The sequence below is a fragment of the Tyto alba genome, unplaced genomic scaffold, assembly GCF_018691265.1.
Source record: "Tyto alba isolate M040663 unplaced genomic scaffold, T.alba_DEE_v4.0 Super-Scaffold_18, whole genome shotgun sequence".
Lineage (NCBI taxonomy): Eukaryota > Metazoa > Chordata > Aves > Strigiformes > Tytonidae > Tyto > Tyto alba.
The window spans coordinates 6,077,061-6,092,190 of NW_024881280.1; the positions used below are offsets into that span (position 1 = coordinate 6,077,061).

Genomic DNA, 15,130 nt, shown 5'->3' on the forward strand with positions numbered 1-15,130 from the left:
CAGGAGCCTGGCTCTGACCTTTTTTTTTGGAAGCAGGACTTGGATCCAACTTAATTTGGGTCAGAGAGTGTAGGGGAGCAGACTGGCGAAGTGGAGCAAGAGGTGTTATTTTGACTTCCCAAGCAGTGTGTGTAAATCCTTCCACGTTTGTGCAATAGTGACTTTGATTTCCTGCAAGTTTGTTTTAACGAGCTCTCTGGGGTAAGGACCTAGGTAGGGCAGGGCAAATTGTGCCCTGGTTAAGAAGTAGACTGGGACCGGGTAGGATCTGCATTAATTTCTCAGTTTGGCCACAAGCTCCTTGGGAAGTCACTTAGGGCTCAGGTTTCCAAGCACGAAGAGTGCCTGCGGTGGGAGGTATGAGTACTTTGCAATACCGAGAGTCAGGTCTAAATCTCTTTGGCCAGATGTGTAATGATAGTTCAGTGTCTAAATTTCCACTGATTTTAAATGACTTAGGCACCCAAGTACTCACAGATCTGTGCTGTTGGGGTTTTATTTTCTGCTTGAATTGAAGATAATACTTCCTAGCTTTTAAGAGGTGTTGAAATTGTCCATTAGTAGAAAAAGGCACTCTGACACTAGTAGTGGAGGCCACACACATACCTACAAAGATGTGGTTCCATAATTAGGCCATTTTGCTTTTTGTGCATCTTCCTCCCCCTTCCTCAGTGCTGTTACTATCTATTTCATTGAAGGTGAAGGTAGAGCTCGACGTGAACAGTATGAAATTGGCTGTAAGGGATCCTCTGGTGCTTTTCACTATTGCGGTTATTTTTTCTGGGGTGCAAGTATGAATGGGCTGTAGAGCTTGCGGGTTTGTAGAGGCAGCACCTGAGACTTCCAGTTGAAGCAGAGAAGAGTTTTGTGACCACTTTTTAAGTGTTGCAAAGGAGTCTGAAGTCCAGGTGCTGTGGGAGGTGTAGGTTGGTGCTTCATGAGCTGCCTAGAAAGCAAATAAATGTGGGTGGGCTGAACAGGGGCTGATGTACAGCATAGCTGCCCTGCAGTAACCCCGACACTGACGTTCTTGATTTTCCTGTGGGCAATTCTATTGGAAGGAACTTATCCCATCTGAGCCCATAAAACCTATTTCTGTTAAGCTTGTGTTTTTGAGTGCACGTGTGTGTGTGTATATATATTAAAAAAATAAATGTTACTGGTAAAGGTTTCTTTTTTTACTTTTAAGTTAATCCAGTTGTCTGCTAGGCAGCACAGTTGCTGTGATGTCTCTGTGGTTGTGTGGTACCTTTCTCTTTGCCAGGCCCAACCCTGTTCTTCCAGCTCAGTCTGGGCAGTTAATAATTGCCCCTTTGCTGCTCATCCTCTGAGGGCAACATAATATCATGTGTGGTGCTATTTTTTAGAAAACAATGTACAGAACAACTCTTTTTGTCCCAAGATAGCTCTGTTTATCTTGTGGTTTGTGCTTTTGAAGTCCTCCTGCCTGTGGGATTGCAAAAATGAGCTTCTGCCTCCTTATTGCCACAAAACCACACTGTGTATGCTATCCCTTCCCTGGAGAACTCCTCTGCTAAGCAGAGCTGTTGTGGTTGGCTTCCCAGTCTCTCGTGTGGCAGAGAGCTGGAAAGCTACAAAGCTCAGATGCTCCACCACTAACATGATGGCTTCCCTATAGAAGACCAAAATAATCTCCTTAAAATGATCCTGTATGAGAACAGTCTCTGTCTTGTCCAGGAACCTGGCCATTTCTGTATCGTGCCATAATGAAGGGAAGAATCTGACTGCAGCCCACAAAAGCCAAAATGGACTTGGAAGCAGAACTTGTCTCCTTGTATTGTGTGCCTGGACAGCTGCAGTCCAGCTAGAACATTAGGTTCCCTGAAAAGGAGAACTGTACAGTGCTTGCATTTTTATCTCCTGAAAAAAAGTGTATGGCTCTCTATGTTGATATGTTCTGGGACTAGTCAAGACAGAGGAATTTTGTTTTTGTCTTGAATAGGTTAAATGAACAAAAGAATGTTCTGGGTTCTAGTTTTAAAGAAAAGTTGGGCATATACTCTGAAGTGCAGGATGTCCTTACAGCTAGTCCGGTGCCTGGAGCATCTGAAAGATAAAAGAGGCTGGTTGATAATTTCCTGTGGGACAAACTTACTTAGCATATTTCAGAGAGCCAGTTCAGGGTGAAACCTTGAAGGCCAGGTCAAAAATGGCTTCCAAATGTTCTGTGAGCAAAGTTACGGGTGCTTCATAAATCCAGAGGACACTGGACAACCACTAATGCAGTAATTAACAAAGATCATATGTGGTGTGGAAGAGGAAGCTAAAAGCTCAGGAAGCTTCTGAATCTAAAGAGAAATGAGCCAGTTACTTAGAGAATCTGTGGTAAGGAGGTGGCTGGATAGGAACCTTTGTGTTGTGAATTTTCCTAAGTACATTTACCAGATTTTGATCCTTGCAAAACAGATTGGAAAATACCACTTTTAGCTTTTCTTGGTTCCCTAAAGCCTCTGAGTGCTACTTTTCAAGTAAAGATGGCAGTACTGCTTACTCCTCTTATCTGTCCTCTTCTGACCAATCCATTTTCCTTTCTCCCCACCCCGAGACAGCTTACTTTCTTGTGAAGCTGCAATTAAACAGGTGCAGTTTATAACAGTAGATTAAAGTGAATTTGCATTAAGTTTTCCTTAATGCTATGACATGTAACTGGTTCTTCTGTAGCATGTGCCAGAGTTGGAGGCCATTGCTGTTCGAGTATAGGCAGACAGGAAGATGTATAGCTATCCTATATGTAACTGAAAACTGTGTGGGGTTTTTCTTGCTTGGCTTTTAGCTTAAATCAGGCTGAGGTAGTCCGTGCACAGTGAGATGACAGCTATGTCTGTCTTAGCTATTAAGCAACGGGTTCAGTGAAATCCCAAAGATTTTCACAGCTTGGAAGAAGACATGACAGGAATGGGAGCAGAAACAATGAATGTTGGAAAAGTACTGAAAGTTTGTTTTCCTTAAAAGTTAATACGTGGGTTACTTAAACTAAGGGAAGTGAAGTAGAAGAAGGAATGCATGGATGCAAATTAAACCTTTTGTTTTCTCATATTGCTGTTATGAGTGACAGATGCCAAGCTGTTTTTCATTAGGTGTTGTAGGCTGCGTGCATTCATCTCTATTGAGTGAAGGGGGAAGATTGCAAAGCTTCAGAATTTTTGAAATAGCTCTGAAGTTCTGATTTTTCCAGGTCGTTTCCCAGAAGTGACAGAGCATATCCTTGCTGTGACTGTAGTAAACCTGGGGTAACTGAGGTAGTGTGAGGCTCACTGTAGGATAATTGCTCCAAGTATTTACTCTGCAGGTTTTGATGACTTTTGCAGGTGGATTGCAGCTCTGTGCTTCTGTGATCTACTATCACCAAAACCCAAGCTAGCTAGTTTAAAGCTAACTTGAGTAGATCTACGGTACACTTGAGGGGCAGCAGTGATTGAAGCAAACCTTCCACAAAACAATGTCTATAGCAGCAAAGCCAGGGTTCTGTTCCTAGGGACGCGATGAGAGCCTACTTTGCCCAAATTCTTACTTCTGAAGGCTGTAAGTGGCAACATTTGATTAATGTGGTACTTTGCCTTTAAGGGAGTAGGTGTACTTTGGTTGTCCAAAATTTCGAAAATGTGGAAATGGATCTCATAGCTGCTCCAAATTTATACATCAGCTGCCATCACAGAAATATCCTCTAAGATGCTTTTGAATCAAAGCTGCTTAGGTTTTTCCTTGTGGGCCATTCCTTGTATTCGCCAACAAATGCCAGTAATCATCTTGTGTCTCTGTGTCTCTTTCCCATTGTTTCCTCATTTTAATATATTTGCAGAAGAGAAGGATGAGAGAAATCCATCTGACTGTGAAATAATGGAAAAGATAAAGGAAAGCTTATGGAACTTAAAATTTTTAACAGTTTTCTGTCCTGTAACTGGGAAAACAAACTTCGGTGTTTCACTGGTCCTGATCAATGTCTGTAGCTTATCTCCATGAACTTTATAGTAGAAGGATTTCTGACTGCTCAATGAGCTTCGTTCTCAAGAGCTGTCATGCTAGTGAAACTCTTTGATGATTAGAGTAGGTGAAATGCATCAGAAGTGCCTTTTTCCTATGGATTACCTCTTTAAAACAGCAGGTGGTTTCTCTAGATGGCATTTTGCAATTCTCTGGTATTGTGACAGTCTTCTGGTAACATTTCTGCTGTTGTGCTGTTATTTTCTAAAATTTAGTGTCTGCTGTACTGTATGATTCATGATAAATGAGCAGTAAATTGTTCACAACCCTTATGGGACAGGAAAGGATAGAGGTTGTTAGTGTGTGGTTTTAAAAAGAAGAAAGTACAGTGAAAGAAATGGAAAGTTATGTGTCTCGTTGCTGAGGTGACTAATTCTTGCAAAGCACGATGTAGGCTTATGGTAGTATTTTAAAGTGTTTGTCTAGCGTGTGTGTATTCAGAAAGGGTTTGAGTCACGTAGGACCAGGCCCTGGTGGTCCAGCTAAACATTTCCGCACTGTTCTAGGGCGGATGATGATATTTCTGAATGATATTATGCAGCAGCAACCTTTCATTATTCAGAGTGGTATTTCATTTCTGTTTAATGTGCTTGAGGAGAGTGGTCATGCATGACAAGTAATGTAGTGCTGTGCATGAGCACTTGATATCTGTCCTTTGGATTCTTTGTTGTAGTTCTCTATTGACAAGAGCTTGCTGCTACGTAAGGAAATGCCACTCCAGGCTAAAATCAGCAAAGCGTGTTTCTTGATGGCATCCTTCAGATATCACTTTGCACTTCATAATACAGTATGGATGAAATGGTCTCTCCTTAAGAGAGAAAATCTACAGATAATGAAATGCCAAGGCTGAAGGGATGCTTTTAACAGTAGCAGGAGGAAAATTTCACCAGGTGGGAAGCATAATGCTCTTGCTTCTGGGAATCCAAGTTTGTATGTAGGAAAAATAAATTAGTCCACAGACAAAATGTAAACATGTGGGTTAAAAGGCTTGAGGAGGCTGAATGTCTTTCAGTAGGGGCCTTGGAGGTGAGAAGCCGAATGTCAGATATGGTATACTGCAGCTCATGACTTTCTGTGGTCTTTGTTTTACCAAGAATCTCTGAAGGTCAGAATAGGTGCTCCCACTCTAATATTTTTGAACATACTTGTAGAGAGAATGGGAGAGCTATCATCTTGAATTGTGATCTTTTGAAAGGCTCAAAGCCCTTTCTAAATGATCTGTTTCTAATGTCATTGGACATGACACTTGAAGCAGGTTGTTACAAGGCTGATCCCATGCTTGGTTTTGGATGGCAGCAGTAATTGGCAGGCATGCGGAGCAATGGAACAAAACCTGCATTTTTGAGTCTTCTGCCAGCTGCAAATGTTTGAAGGAACCTTGTAATTAGGAAAGGCGGGACATTTGCCATTTAATGTCAAATAAATATGCAAAAAGTAACACAACATGGTCACATTTCAGCCAAAAGGTCTGGAAACTAGAGTTGAGGTGCTTTACCATGTTCTTACAGAATATTTCTGGTGTTACCGGGAAAGAGCTGCATAGGAATCTGAAGGGAGGGCTTGGGAGAAAAGTTCTTCACATATGACTTTCTTCTGTCTAACCTTACCTGATAGACTTCTTCAGTCGTTTGGAAATAGTTGTCATCTACCCGATACTTCTTGTCTGCCTTTAGATGGGGACTCTGGGCTCAGATTTTGATATGCTTAACATGATTTGGTGGTTGAAAAGTTCCTGTTTCTATACTGGGACTTCATGGGTTGTCCACCATGAACTATTTCTGTAGGCAACTGAGGGGTTGCTCAGGAAATGGGATAATAAAAGGAAAAAAAATATGCACAGAATTGATAGTCATTGCCTTTTGTCTGATTTCAAGAACTAAATAGTCATTAGGGGGAAAAAAAAACACACCACGTTGGTTCAGGCTTTGAACAGAATCTGTTTGAAGTCTTGAGGGAGCAGTATGCCGTATCACACCTTTGATAAACATTTTGTTGCTGTGGTTAGAATATGTTGTTTAGTTTCCCTGTATCACCCCTGGTGAGGAAATCAATCTTGTACCCCAGTTTTGCACAGGGATGTGACACATGCATATTTAGCCTAAAGTAGTTTTTTGACTGCCATCTTGTTTCATAACATAAACCAATGGCTGGTTTGTCTTTTATTACTGCTCCTTGATTTCTCCAGGCATTGCTGCATCCTGGATTTTTCTTTTCATTTGAGTATCTGTTTCAAATTATTTTCCACCAGATGCACTAGCTTTTAAAAAAATTTTTTTTTTTTAAAGATTGCATCTTAATTTCCTGCCCATAATTCTAATCTTCTAAGGTCCCTTCTATATTATTTCATTTTCCTCTGTAGTGTTTGTAGAAGAGTATGTCCTATTTTGGTATTATTTGCAGGTTCCTTTAACATGATACTTATTCTCTCTTCCAAATCATTCATGAAGTTATTTAATGGGACTGGATCAAATGCTGATCCCTGTGATACCTACTAGCTGTCTCTATCCCCTGCAGCTTAACTTGCTGCTATTTCTCATTACCTTTTGTTTATGGTCCTTCAGCTAGTTTTTTGATCTGTGTGTGCTGGTAGCCCAGCCAATTGGAATTAGTTTTTGACTAGGATTTCTTGACAATAATATTGTCCCTTCAGCTGCATCTTCTGTCCAAAGGCTCTGGATATGTAGAAACACACATTTAACTGTAGTACCCTATGCTGACATAATAGCAGTATCCCCACTTCTAGAGGGGAAGAAGTAATTTTGTCAAACGCTGTAGAAGATACGGTTAGAGTTAGGATGAGTATCTAGAGACCTTGGTTATAGTCACGTTGTTTATTGCAAGGTGTTACGAGTTGAAGGATTTGGGAGAAGGTACTGTAACAATTGCTTCTTGATACTTGCGACTTTTTATGGTCACATCAAATCTTTCTTCAATATTTCTTCTTCAATAGTTGTTTCTGTAAATGCTGTCCTATTCCCTGGGTGCAGAGTGCAGTTTTCAGTGGAGTTGACAGTCTTTACCTCTGTGGAATCAGTATTGGGCCTCAGACTCGAACATGTTTTTGAAGGCTTCATATCTCTTGACCCATGTGGTGTTTCTGAAAATATGACTTCTGTTCCAGCCTCAACCCTACCTACTGCATGCACCCATTGCACCGAACACTAACTCAGTTTGCACTGTTGTTGCACCCCTTATTTTCTTTAGGTCCTAATTAGCAGATGCCCTGTGGAATTTCTCTTCCTTTTGCTTCCTATTCCTTATGGTCATATCAAGTGTAACATTTTTCAGGTGTAATCTACATAGCTATGTGGTTTGATACAAGAACTGAAGGGTGGTTGTGCTTGATAGTGTGTCTCTCCCTATCATTTTTTTCAGCCACATGTTTAATTGAGAACCAGCTAGTTGAGGACTGAGATATCCCTGCTTTGGCAAATTGAGAGGGGAACCTCTGAGCCTGGGAAGCTTTCACCCTCACTTGGAGACTGCCAAAGTAGGCACAATACTTAGTTACACCAAAAAGCTGTAACATCTTTGATCTCTCCTCCTCTTGTTGGTGTGGTTTTGTTGGCTGATTTTAATTTTATTTTTTTAGTTTCACTGCTATCACATTCTTCCTCAAACAAAACTGAAACTGTTCTGTTTAAAGCTTTGAAAACTTTTGGGTTGCTCTTCCTAATGAGGTTAATTTTACTCTAGGCAGGCATCAAACACTTGGAGACCATGTGGGTACCCAGTCAGAACCGCTTCAGATGCTTCCATAATGGGAGTAAAAAACCGAGACAACTCTGTTGGCTTTTATCAGTGCACAGTGCCCCTTCTCACATCAGACTGTTGTGCTGTAATGTTGCCTTTGCTGTGTCTGCCAGCAGAACTCTGAGTTTAAACAATGGTCAGCAAATCCCTCTTCTAAGGCTGGATTAACTGTACTTTCCTTCAGTGGAAACTGCTATTTGGGTAAGAGAGGAATCCACAATTTTAATTTTCCCCTCAAGATAGGCAAGCAAAAAAAGCTGAGCTGCTTTGCTATAGAAACACTCAGGAAAGTGCAGGATAAAGAAGGAAAATGTATCAACTGAACTATGTTCAAGGCCATCTGAAATGTCCAAAGTCTCTCCTCATCAAGTTGTGTATGTGAAGGGAATGAGAAAGTGAGCCTGGCCTGGAAGTGGAGAAAGAGAGAAAATGGTATCTGACACAGGCCTTCTAACAACAATTGTTCAAGGTGTTAAAGAAGCTATTAAAGGCTATGCCACAGAATTCACTAATTTTAACCTTGAATAAATAATCAGATGTTCACGAGCCCTTAAGGTACAGAAATAAGAAATGAAGTGCATCTGTTGAAGCTGGAGCAGAATGTTCTGCTGCTTAGTCCAAATTTGTTCAGAAATGTTTCTGGTGATACCCTTCCACACTTTCTCTGGGGAAAAAAAATCACAGCCTTATTCCCACCACTATTAGGACTTTTTTCTCTCATTTTCCCTTTAATTCCATTATTCATATTCCAGTTCTTCTGCATAGTCCTGGATTCTTTCCTCTTTGTCACTGTAACTGTCAAATATTTGTACTGTATTTTCACACCGGTTCAATATCCACTTACACCTTCTGTCCTCTGACAGGGATTTTTATATGGTAGGATTCAAAGTATAAAAACTGGTACCGTCATCTTTTTGGTTGTGTCTCTTGTAGTAGTAATGAGGTTGCAGAAAGATCTTAGCCTTCTGTTTGAGGTCTTCTGTAGGTCATGAAATGTGGTGTTAGGTGCCTGCCCATGGAGGGAAAGGAACCCAGATCCAAGTGTTATGCAGTCCTGGACCAAAAGCATGATTATTCTTGCCAGAGGCTTCTGATTCTGACCTCAACAGTCTGCCACTGTGAATCATGCCAGATATTGTCATAGTTTTGTGCTTTCTAAACCTGTTGGTTCTATTTTCCATGCAGTATAGAACAACCAAATGGATACTTAACCATGCTTGGTTATGCTACCCTGTATGACAGGTACATGCAGAATTGCAGGATGGCGCAAGCAAACTGATGACTGTGAATTTAATACTGCTACTATAAAAAATAACAGTAGTTTCTGTGTTAGGATGAAGAGGAAGAGGTGCAACAAACAGGGTGGCATGGAGTGGAAAGATCTCTTCTGTAATCAGTTCTTGGTACTTGGAAAGAAAGAAAATGTGGAAAGGCAGCATAGTGTTGACCATAGATGCTCAGGGTCTTCGGCAGTTGTTCATGCAGTATTCTTGGTGAAGATCCATTTGAGGAAACTTCATCCATATTATGGGACTGAGAAAATCCTGCTGTTGCTAGGATGCTGCCAGGGCCTGACAGAGCTGATGGACCCTGAAGAGCAGGAACATGTTCATCTCAATATAAGAAATTTTTTAAAGTAAGAACAATCATTCCCTGGAAATACCTCCCCAGGAACCTGGTAGAGTCCCCATCGCTGTAGGTTTTCAAGATGTTTCTGGACAGGGTGATAGATAATCTCGACTAGGCTCCCTTTCCCATCCAAGGTTGGACTGGGTGATCTTTCAAGGTCCCTTCCAGCCTGGCCTGTTACGATTCCATGTTGAAGCAACAGCCTGTATAAAGTTCAATTGCTGCAAAATAGTGGTAAGGGCTGCCATCTGCTACTATTTTTACTGAAAATAGATCTTTCTTTTTGGAAAAAAGCATGCCATCAGGACTTTAAAAGAAACACTGTTTTCATTCTCCCCTAGAAATCTGCTGTCCCTAACAAAACAAAGGCTACAGAGTTCAGTTTGGTAATTATTCTGTCTACTTAAGCTTCCTTTGTAATGTCAGTGTTTCTGTGAATCTGTGGCAAATAGAGGGCTGTTATGTAATACCTCTAAGGGTTGCAAGTGACTTCATCAACAAAATGAAGCTTTTTATATTAGTTTTTTCTTTATGGGCTATACTATTTGGCTGGGGAGCCGATGGGGGCAAGAAGCAGAGTAACAACTTACTGTTTAAGCAACCCCGCCCACCCCCCCAAAAAAAGATGTGCAGAAATAACAGGATGATTATTGAGTTTTGCTTTTCAGCCAGGAATGACATAACTGTTTTGCCAACTTTAGACATAAAATTACAAAGATCCTAACTATCTTTTTAAGGGGGGAGGGAAAAACCCACCCTCTCTCAGGAGACGTTTCAGTTGTCAGATAAACATGAAGATGGGGAGGGTATTTGGAAGGAATCTGAAGGAACTGAGTATACCATGCTAAATTTAAGGTGATGGCAGATGTTAAGTATGAGGCCTGTGTTTAGACTGACTTCCTGTTTTTAAAATCTGGAGGCTGTTTTTGTAATACTTTGCTATGAAAACTGTTTGGTTACTGGATCCTGCTGCTATTGCATCTGGGGAAACCACACAGTGAAGATGATTTTTTTGGTTGCTTGTACCCATGGGCAAGTGAGAAAGTAGGAAACGTGTGTGGTAGACACATGAAGTATCAGGAGAGACCGGGAAAGGGATGTCAGCTCAGCACCTGGAAATGCCTCTGCTTAGCTTTAGTGTATTGCTTTGTATATATGGCATTTTTAAAATATGTTGGGTTTTTGCCTCCTGCATAAATGAAATGGGTTTTGAATATAGAGGGTTGGCAAAATATCCAAGCCTGCAGTGTGATGGAAAGTTTCAGGAATAACGTTTGTCATGACTAAGCCCAGAGGTACCCCTCGTTGTCCCTGCTCCAGAAGAATGTGCAGAAGTGTAAGTAGATACGTCTGCTTTGATTGTTGGTCCAGTCACCTGAACAGCAAGCGCTGACTTCCGTCCTGTTCCTGGACCCCTGACTAACTGGGATTGAAACGTGACACTGGAGATTTATGTTGTGTGCTTGGTTAGTCTTCTGTCTCACGCTCCCTAGGTTTAATGAGAACTCGACGTTAAAGAGCAAGTGTTCCGGTGAGGCTTCTCGCACCAAATGCACCGCTTCCGCTTGTCTGTGAGGGAGCTGGAGAAAACATGCTTCTCATCTTTATCCTTCCTGGCCCTCTACTGTTACAGATACAGTTACAGAGTAATGTCGCTGGAGCTCTGAGCGCTGGGAAATAATCGTGGGACACCAAGGATGAAATACTATTCACACTGAAATCGTTGAGAGAATTCCTGCTGCCTGCAGGGCATCCCGGGTTTCTTTCAACCTGTTCTTTTTACTAGATGAAAACTAGTCATCCAGGATCGGTTCTTCTGATACTGTTTATAGGTTGGAATTAGTGTGCTGTCTGAACAATAATGCACTTTACTTGTCCAAGTGTAAGACTAGGGTAAATCACAGTTTATAAAATGCATCGTTATAGTAACTAGAAGATTAGTTACCCCAAAGGTCACAAATCACAGAGCATTAGACTCACAAAGGTCATAATTTGGACTGGTTAAACAGAGTATGCTTACATAACAGTACTACAGATACAGGCTAGTGCATATGAGAGTGTTGGTATCTGGGTCATAAAGTATCCTTCAGCTCCCAACAGTTTCTATAGCGTGGTAAAAACACAAATGTGTTAGACGATCTAACACAGCAGCTTTAATGAGGTGGGAAGAACAGATTTAATATATGTGTGTGTTTATGCATATATATTACCTAATATTAGTAGCAACTTTTGAAGATAACCGTGTGACAATACGGCAGATTAAGTTGCAGTTTGCGGACTGGGACAGCTGCACTAATTCTTTCTCTGCTATTGCAGAGCTGTATCTCCATGCTGCTATTCAGGAGCTAAAATAACTCGCTCTTACTTTTTTCCCCAACTCTCTCATTTGTGCTTATCCAGAAATAAATTATTAAATATATTCGCCTAGTTTAAGAATTGGTTGCCTTGGTGTTTGATCCTTTCCTGTTCGTGAGGCTACCCTAAGACATGGTGGAGCCTGGGCAAGATAGAGCCAGACACTAGCACTTTCGTATTTGTCTTTTTCTAGGGGTAATGAGGATGATGATCATCTTGGTGTACTTCAATAGGAAGGGGCATTAATTAGGTCTTAAGGTAGCTGGGATAAGTGCTTTGGGGTACTGTTGAGGATAACAATAGAAAAATTGCTTTAAATTAAAGGTGATTTAAACAGCAGCTACCTTGGATACAACATACAGCTAGTTCTGCCTTTTTAAATAGTGGTAGGCAACAGCAGATGGTGAATTTCCAGTGCTGCCCTTATGAAGGAACCTGTTTGATTTTTGGTGAGGTTTACAGTTCTGAATTTCCTTGTGTTTATTTCTAATAGTTGGATATGTTGCCTAGATGTTGCACTGCTTTTCCATAGGGATGTCTGTGCTGTTTTTTTTTGCCTTCTGACTCTACATCACCCCCTTGCTGTCTTTTTGAGTCAGCCTTTGTACTGGCCACACCTGTAAGTCCTTTGAGGGTCTGGCCACTCTGCTCTTTTTCATTTGCCTTTCCTTCTTTCTGTTCCTTGTTCACCTTATGGTCTTCCTGCCCTTATCCCTTCTTACACCAGATATAGGTCGCTTTCTCTAGCATATACAGTAGTACCTTGAGATGTATGTTTTCTACTAAACCTTTTAAACATAACGTGAAGTGGAGGTGGGGGGAAAATAAGAGGTTGTTACACCCATGGCAGTCTACGATGGGAGATCCTGCAACCAATTTGGTTGGCCCAATTCATCAGCTTGTGGATGTGCTTGGAAAACAGTTTGTAGCAAGGCCTTGCAACCTGCCATATAGCAGTTGGGAGCAGGCAGCAGCGGCTGGCAGAAACCTCCTCAGCCAGTTTTGTTGCAGAAGAAACTTGTCATGGAATTGTTCCTCAAGGAAGAAGTGCGTCCCCTCTAAACTTAAATCTTGGTTTAGCTTACACAAGTGGATGCGTTTGCTGGAGGGAATTCTGCTGTTGAGAGAGTTGTAAATAGTTACGTAAAATTTTGCAGATACTGCTTTTCTCCATGAAAATAGAAAATAAGGAAATTGGGAGGTTTGTGGGTTTTCTGTTGTTTTGGTTTTTTTTTTTGCTTCAGTTGCTACAGCTCATGGTTCATCACAGATACACTAGATGTAACAAATGAGATCAAAAAGTCTTCAAATAGTTCAGGATGTATATGACTACCACTTGAAGCAGCTATCCCTCTATACTTCTTTATTTATGATCTGTTTGCTTAATCTGAGAGCTTTAGGTTTGTTTGAACTGCAGAAAGAAGGAACCATGCAAAAAGAATCCAGTCGCAGACTGGGATTGTTGATAGAATAATCATTTGTTTAACAGTGATATTGATTATATAGATTGTCTAGATAATGTCAGACAGAAGTTCAGGTGTGACCTTCTCCTCTTCAAGAGGTGGGATACAGCCTGTTCTTTCTCAAGGCAGAGATTTATTAAGAGAATGGGTGGGATAATATCATAAATAGTTGTGTTTGCACAGGGTTGAGCGTCAAGAGTTGTGCAGAGTATTGCTCTGTAGCTGGGAGAGGGGAGAAGGGGGTTGGGAACTCTGTAAGCTAACTTTAAGGCTGGAAAAAAGTGTTCTTACCAGATTATGTATTGACATTTGGACTGCATTTTCTTTTTGTCAATTTGTAGAGTTGAAAATCCTCTTTTCTTTTATAAATGTCATTTATGCACAGGATAATGTCACAGTTTAATCTCTATAGATAAATAAGAAAGGATGTATTTTTTATTTTTTTACTCACACTGGAGTATGAAATGTCTAAAGCAGTGACATGTAGAAGGTTTGCATCTAGAAAGTTCAGGGCATGGAGAAGACCCCAGATAACTCTTTGAAGTTGACTCTCTGCTATCCCTTTTGTTGTGGTGTCAGAACTAAGTGGAGCAGCAGCAGCACTGTGCACTAGGAGAAAACTGAGTTTTTAAAATAAGAAGGGTGTTCTGATACCCGGGATTCCTTGAATTTGATTGTGACTTGTGCTGAGTTATTTTTCAGCTAACTGATTCCCAAGTCTCTTTTTGGCAGGTTGCTATTTGCTGTTGCCTTCAAATAGCCCTATTCCAGGAAACTATGCATAGTACCTGATCTCCTATTTCACCAGTGCAAGGGGGCTGAACGCTTTCCTTTGCAGTAGAGTATGTGTTCATACATAAAGTGCATACATGGAGGAAAATGGTGATGTCACTTTGTATTTAATGCATTTACCCTAAAATAGACAAATCTCTTCAAAGTATCTTTTTTTCTTTGTTTGTTCCTTTACAGGTGTTGCAAGTAGCACCGAGTGCTCCTGTGGACGTAACCATTTTACATGTGCTGTCAGCGCATTTGGGGAATGCACATGCATCCCTGCTCAGTGGCAGTGTGATGGGGACAATGACTGTGGGGACCACAGTGATGAAGATGGCTGCAGTAAGAATACCATTCTTGACTTGTGTTTGTGAAGTCTGAATGTCTTAACTTTTTCTCTGCGGGTGCTTCTCTATTTTACAGGCACATCCTAGTTTTTGTATGACAAATATTTAAGACTGTAGATGACAGACTTTTGATTGACTTCAGTACTCAGAGTCTAACAGAGCCAGTGTCTGTTGGCATAGAGCAGAGTGAAAGACCAACTCAGCCTTTTGCAGCTGGTGTGAGATGGCTGTTGGATGTGAATATTTTAGAGCGAGAGGAGAGACAGAGAAGTACCTCTTTTTTCCCAACCTTGCAAAAGCGCTATCTGTGAACTGAATTATATGATTTTTCTATAAATAGTAATGGAAAATAAATAAGCAGTGTGAAGAAGTGTATTGAGGTTGTCTGCCCTTTTAAGTAATATTCCAGTCTCTGTCCTGGCTGCCCTATGAAGGGAGGGAAGGATAAGTACTGTAATCAACATTCATTGGTCTTGGGATTTGCTGAGTGGAGTTACCTTGCAGCTACTGTGTATTTGTGTAGTGTCAGCATCTGTGTAGCTAAGCCCAACTGATGAGAACTGATATGAAGTGTCACTCTTAGTGGGTTTAGCACCATAGAGATGAATAGAGAAAACCTCCTTTCCTGGAGCCAAGTGTAAGTTGCTTTCTTATCTCACCTCTTTGGATTCCACAGACTGTGGTAGAATTGAAGGGTGGAAAAAAAAGGCCCAATTTTGTGGAACTCCTTTCCTGAAAGTTTGCATAGAGATGAAGATTTAAAGCTCCTGTCAATGAACGTGATTTGAGGAATTTATCTTCCCGTGT

The 15,130-nt window shown here is 41.0% G+C and overlaps 1 protein-coding gene across 3 annotated transcripts in view; it reads left to right on the forward strand.

Annotated features, from left to right (window-relative positions):
• The window catches only part of LRP4 (LDL receptor related protein 4), an 82,402-nt gene that overhangs the window by 27,140 nt on the left and 40,132 nt on the right, over nt 1-15,130 (forward strand). For all 3 annotated transcript variants that reach the window (XM_042790743.1, XM_042790744.1, XM_042790745.1), the window contains exon 2: nt 14,172-14,318. In XM_042790743.1, the coding sequence (XP_042646677.1) occupies nt 14,172-14,318 (147 nt within the window). The remainder of the gene's footprint in view (nt 1-14,171; nt 14,319-15,130) is intronic.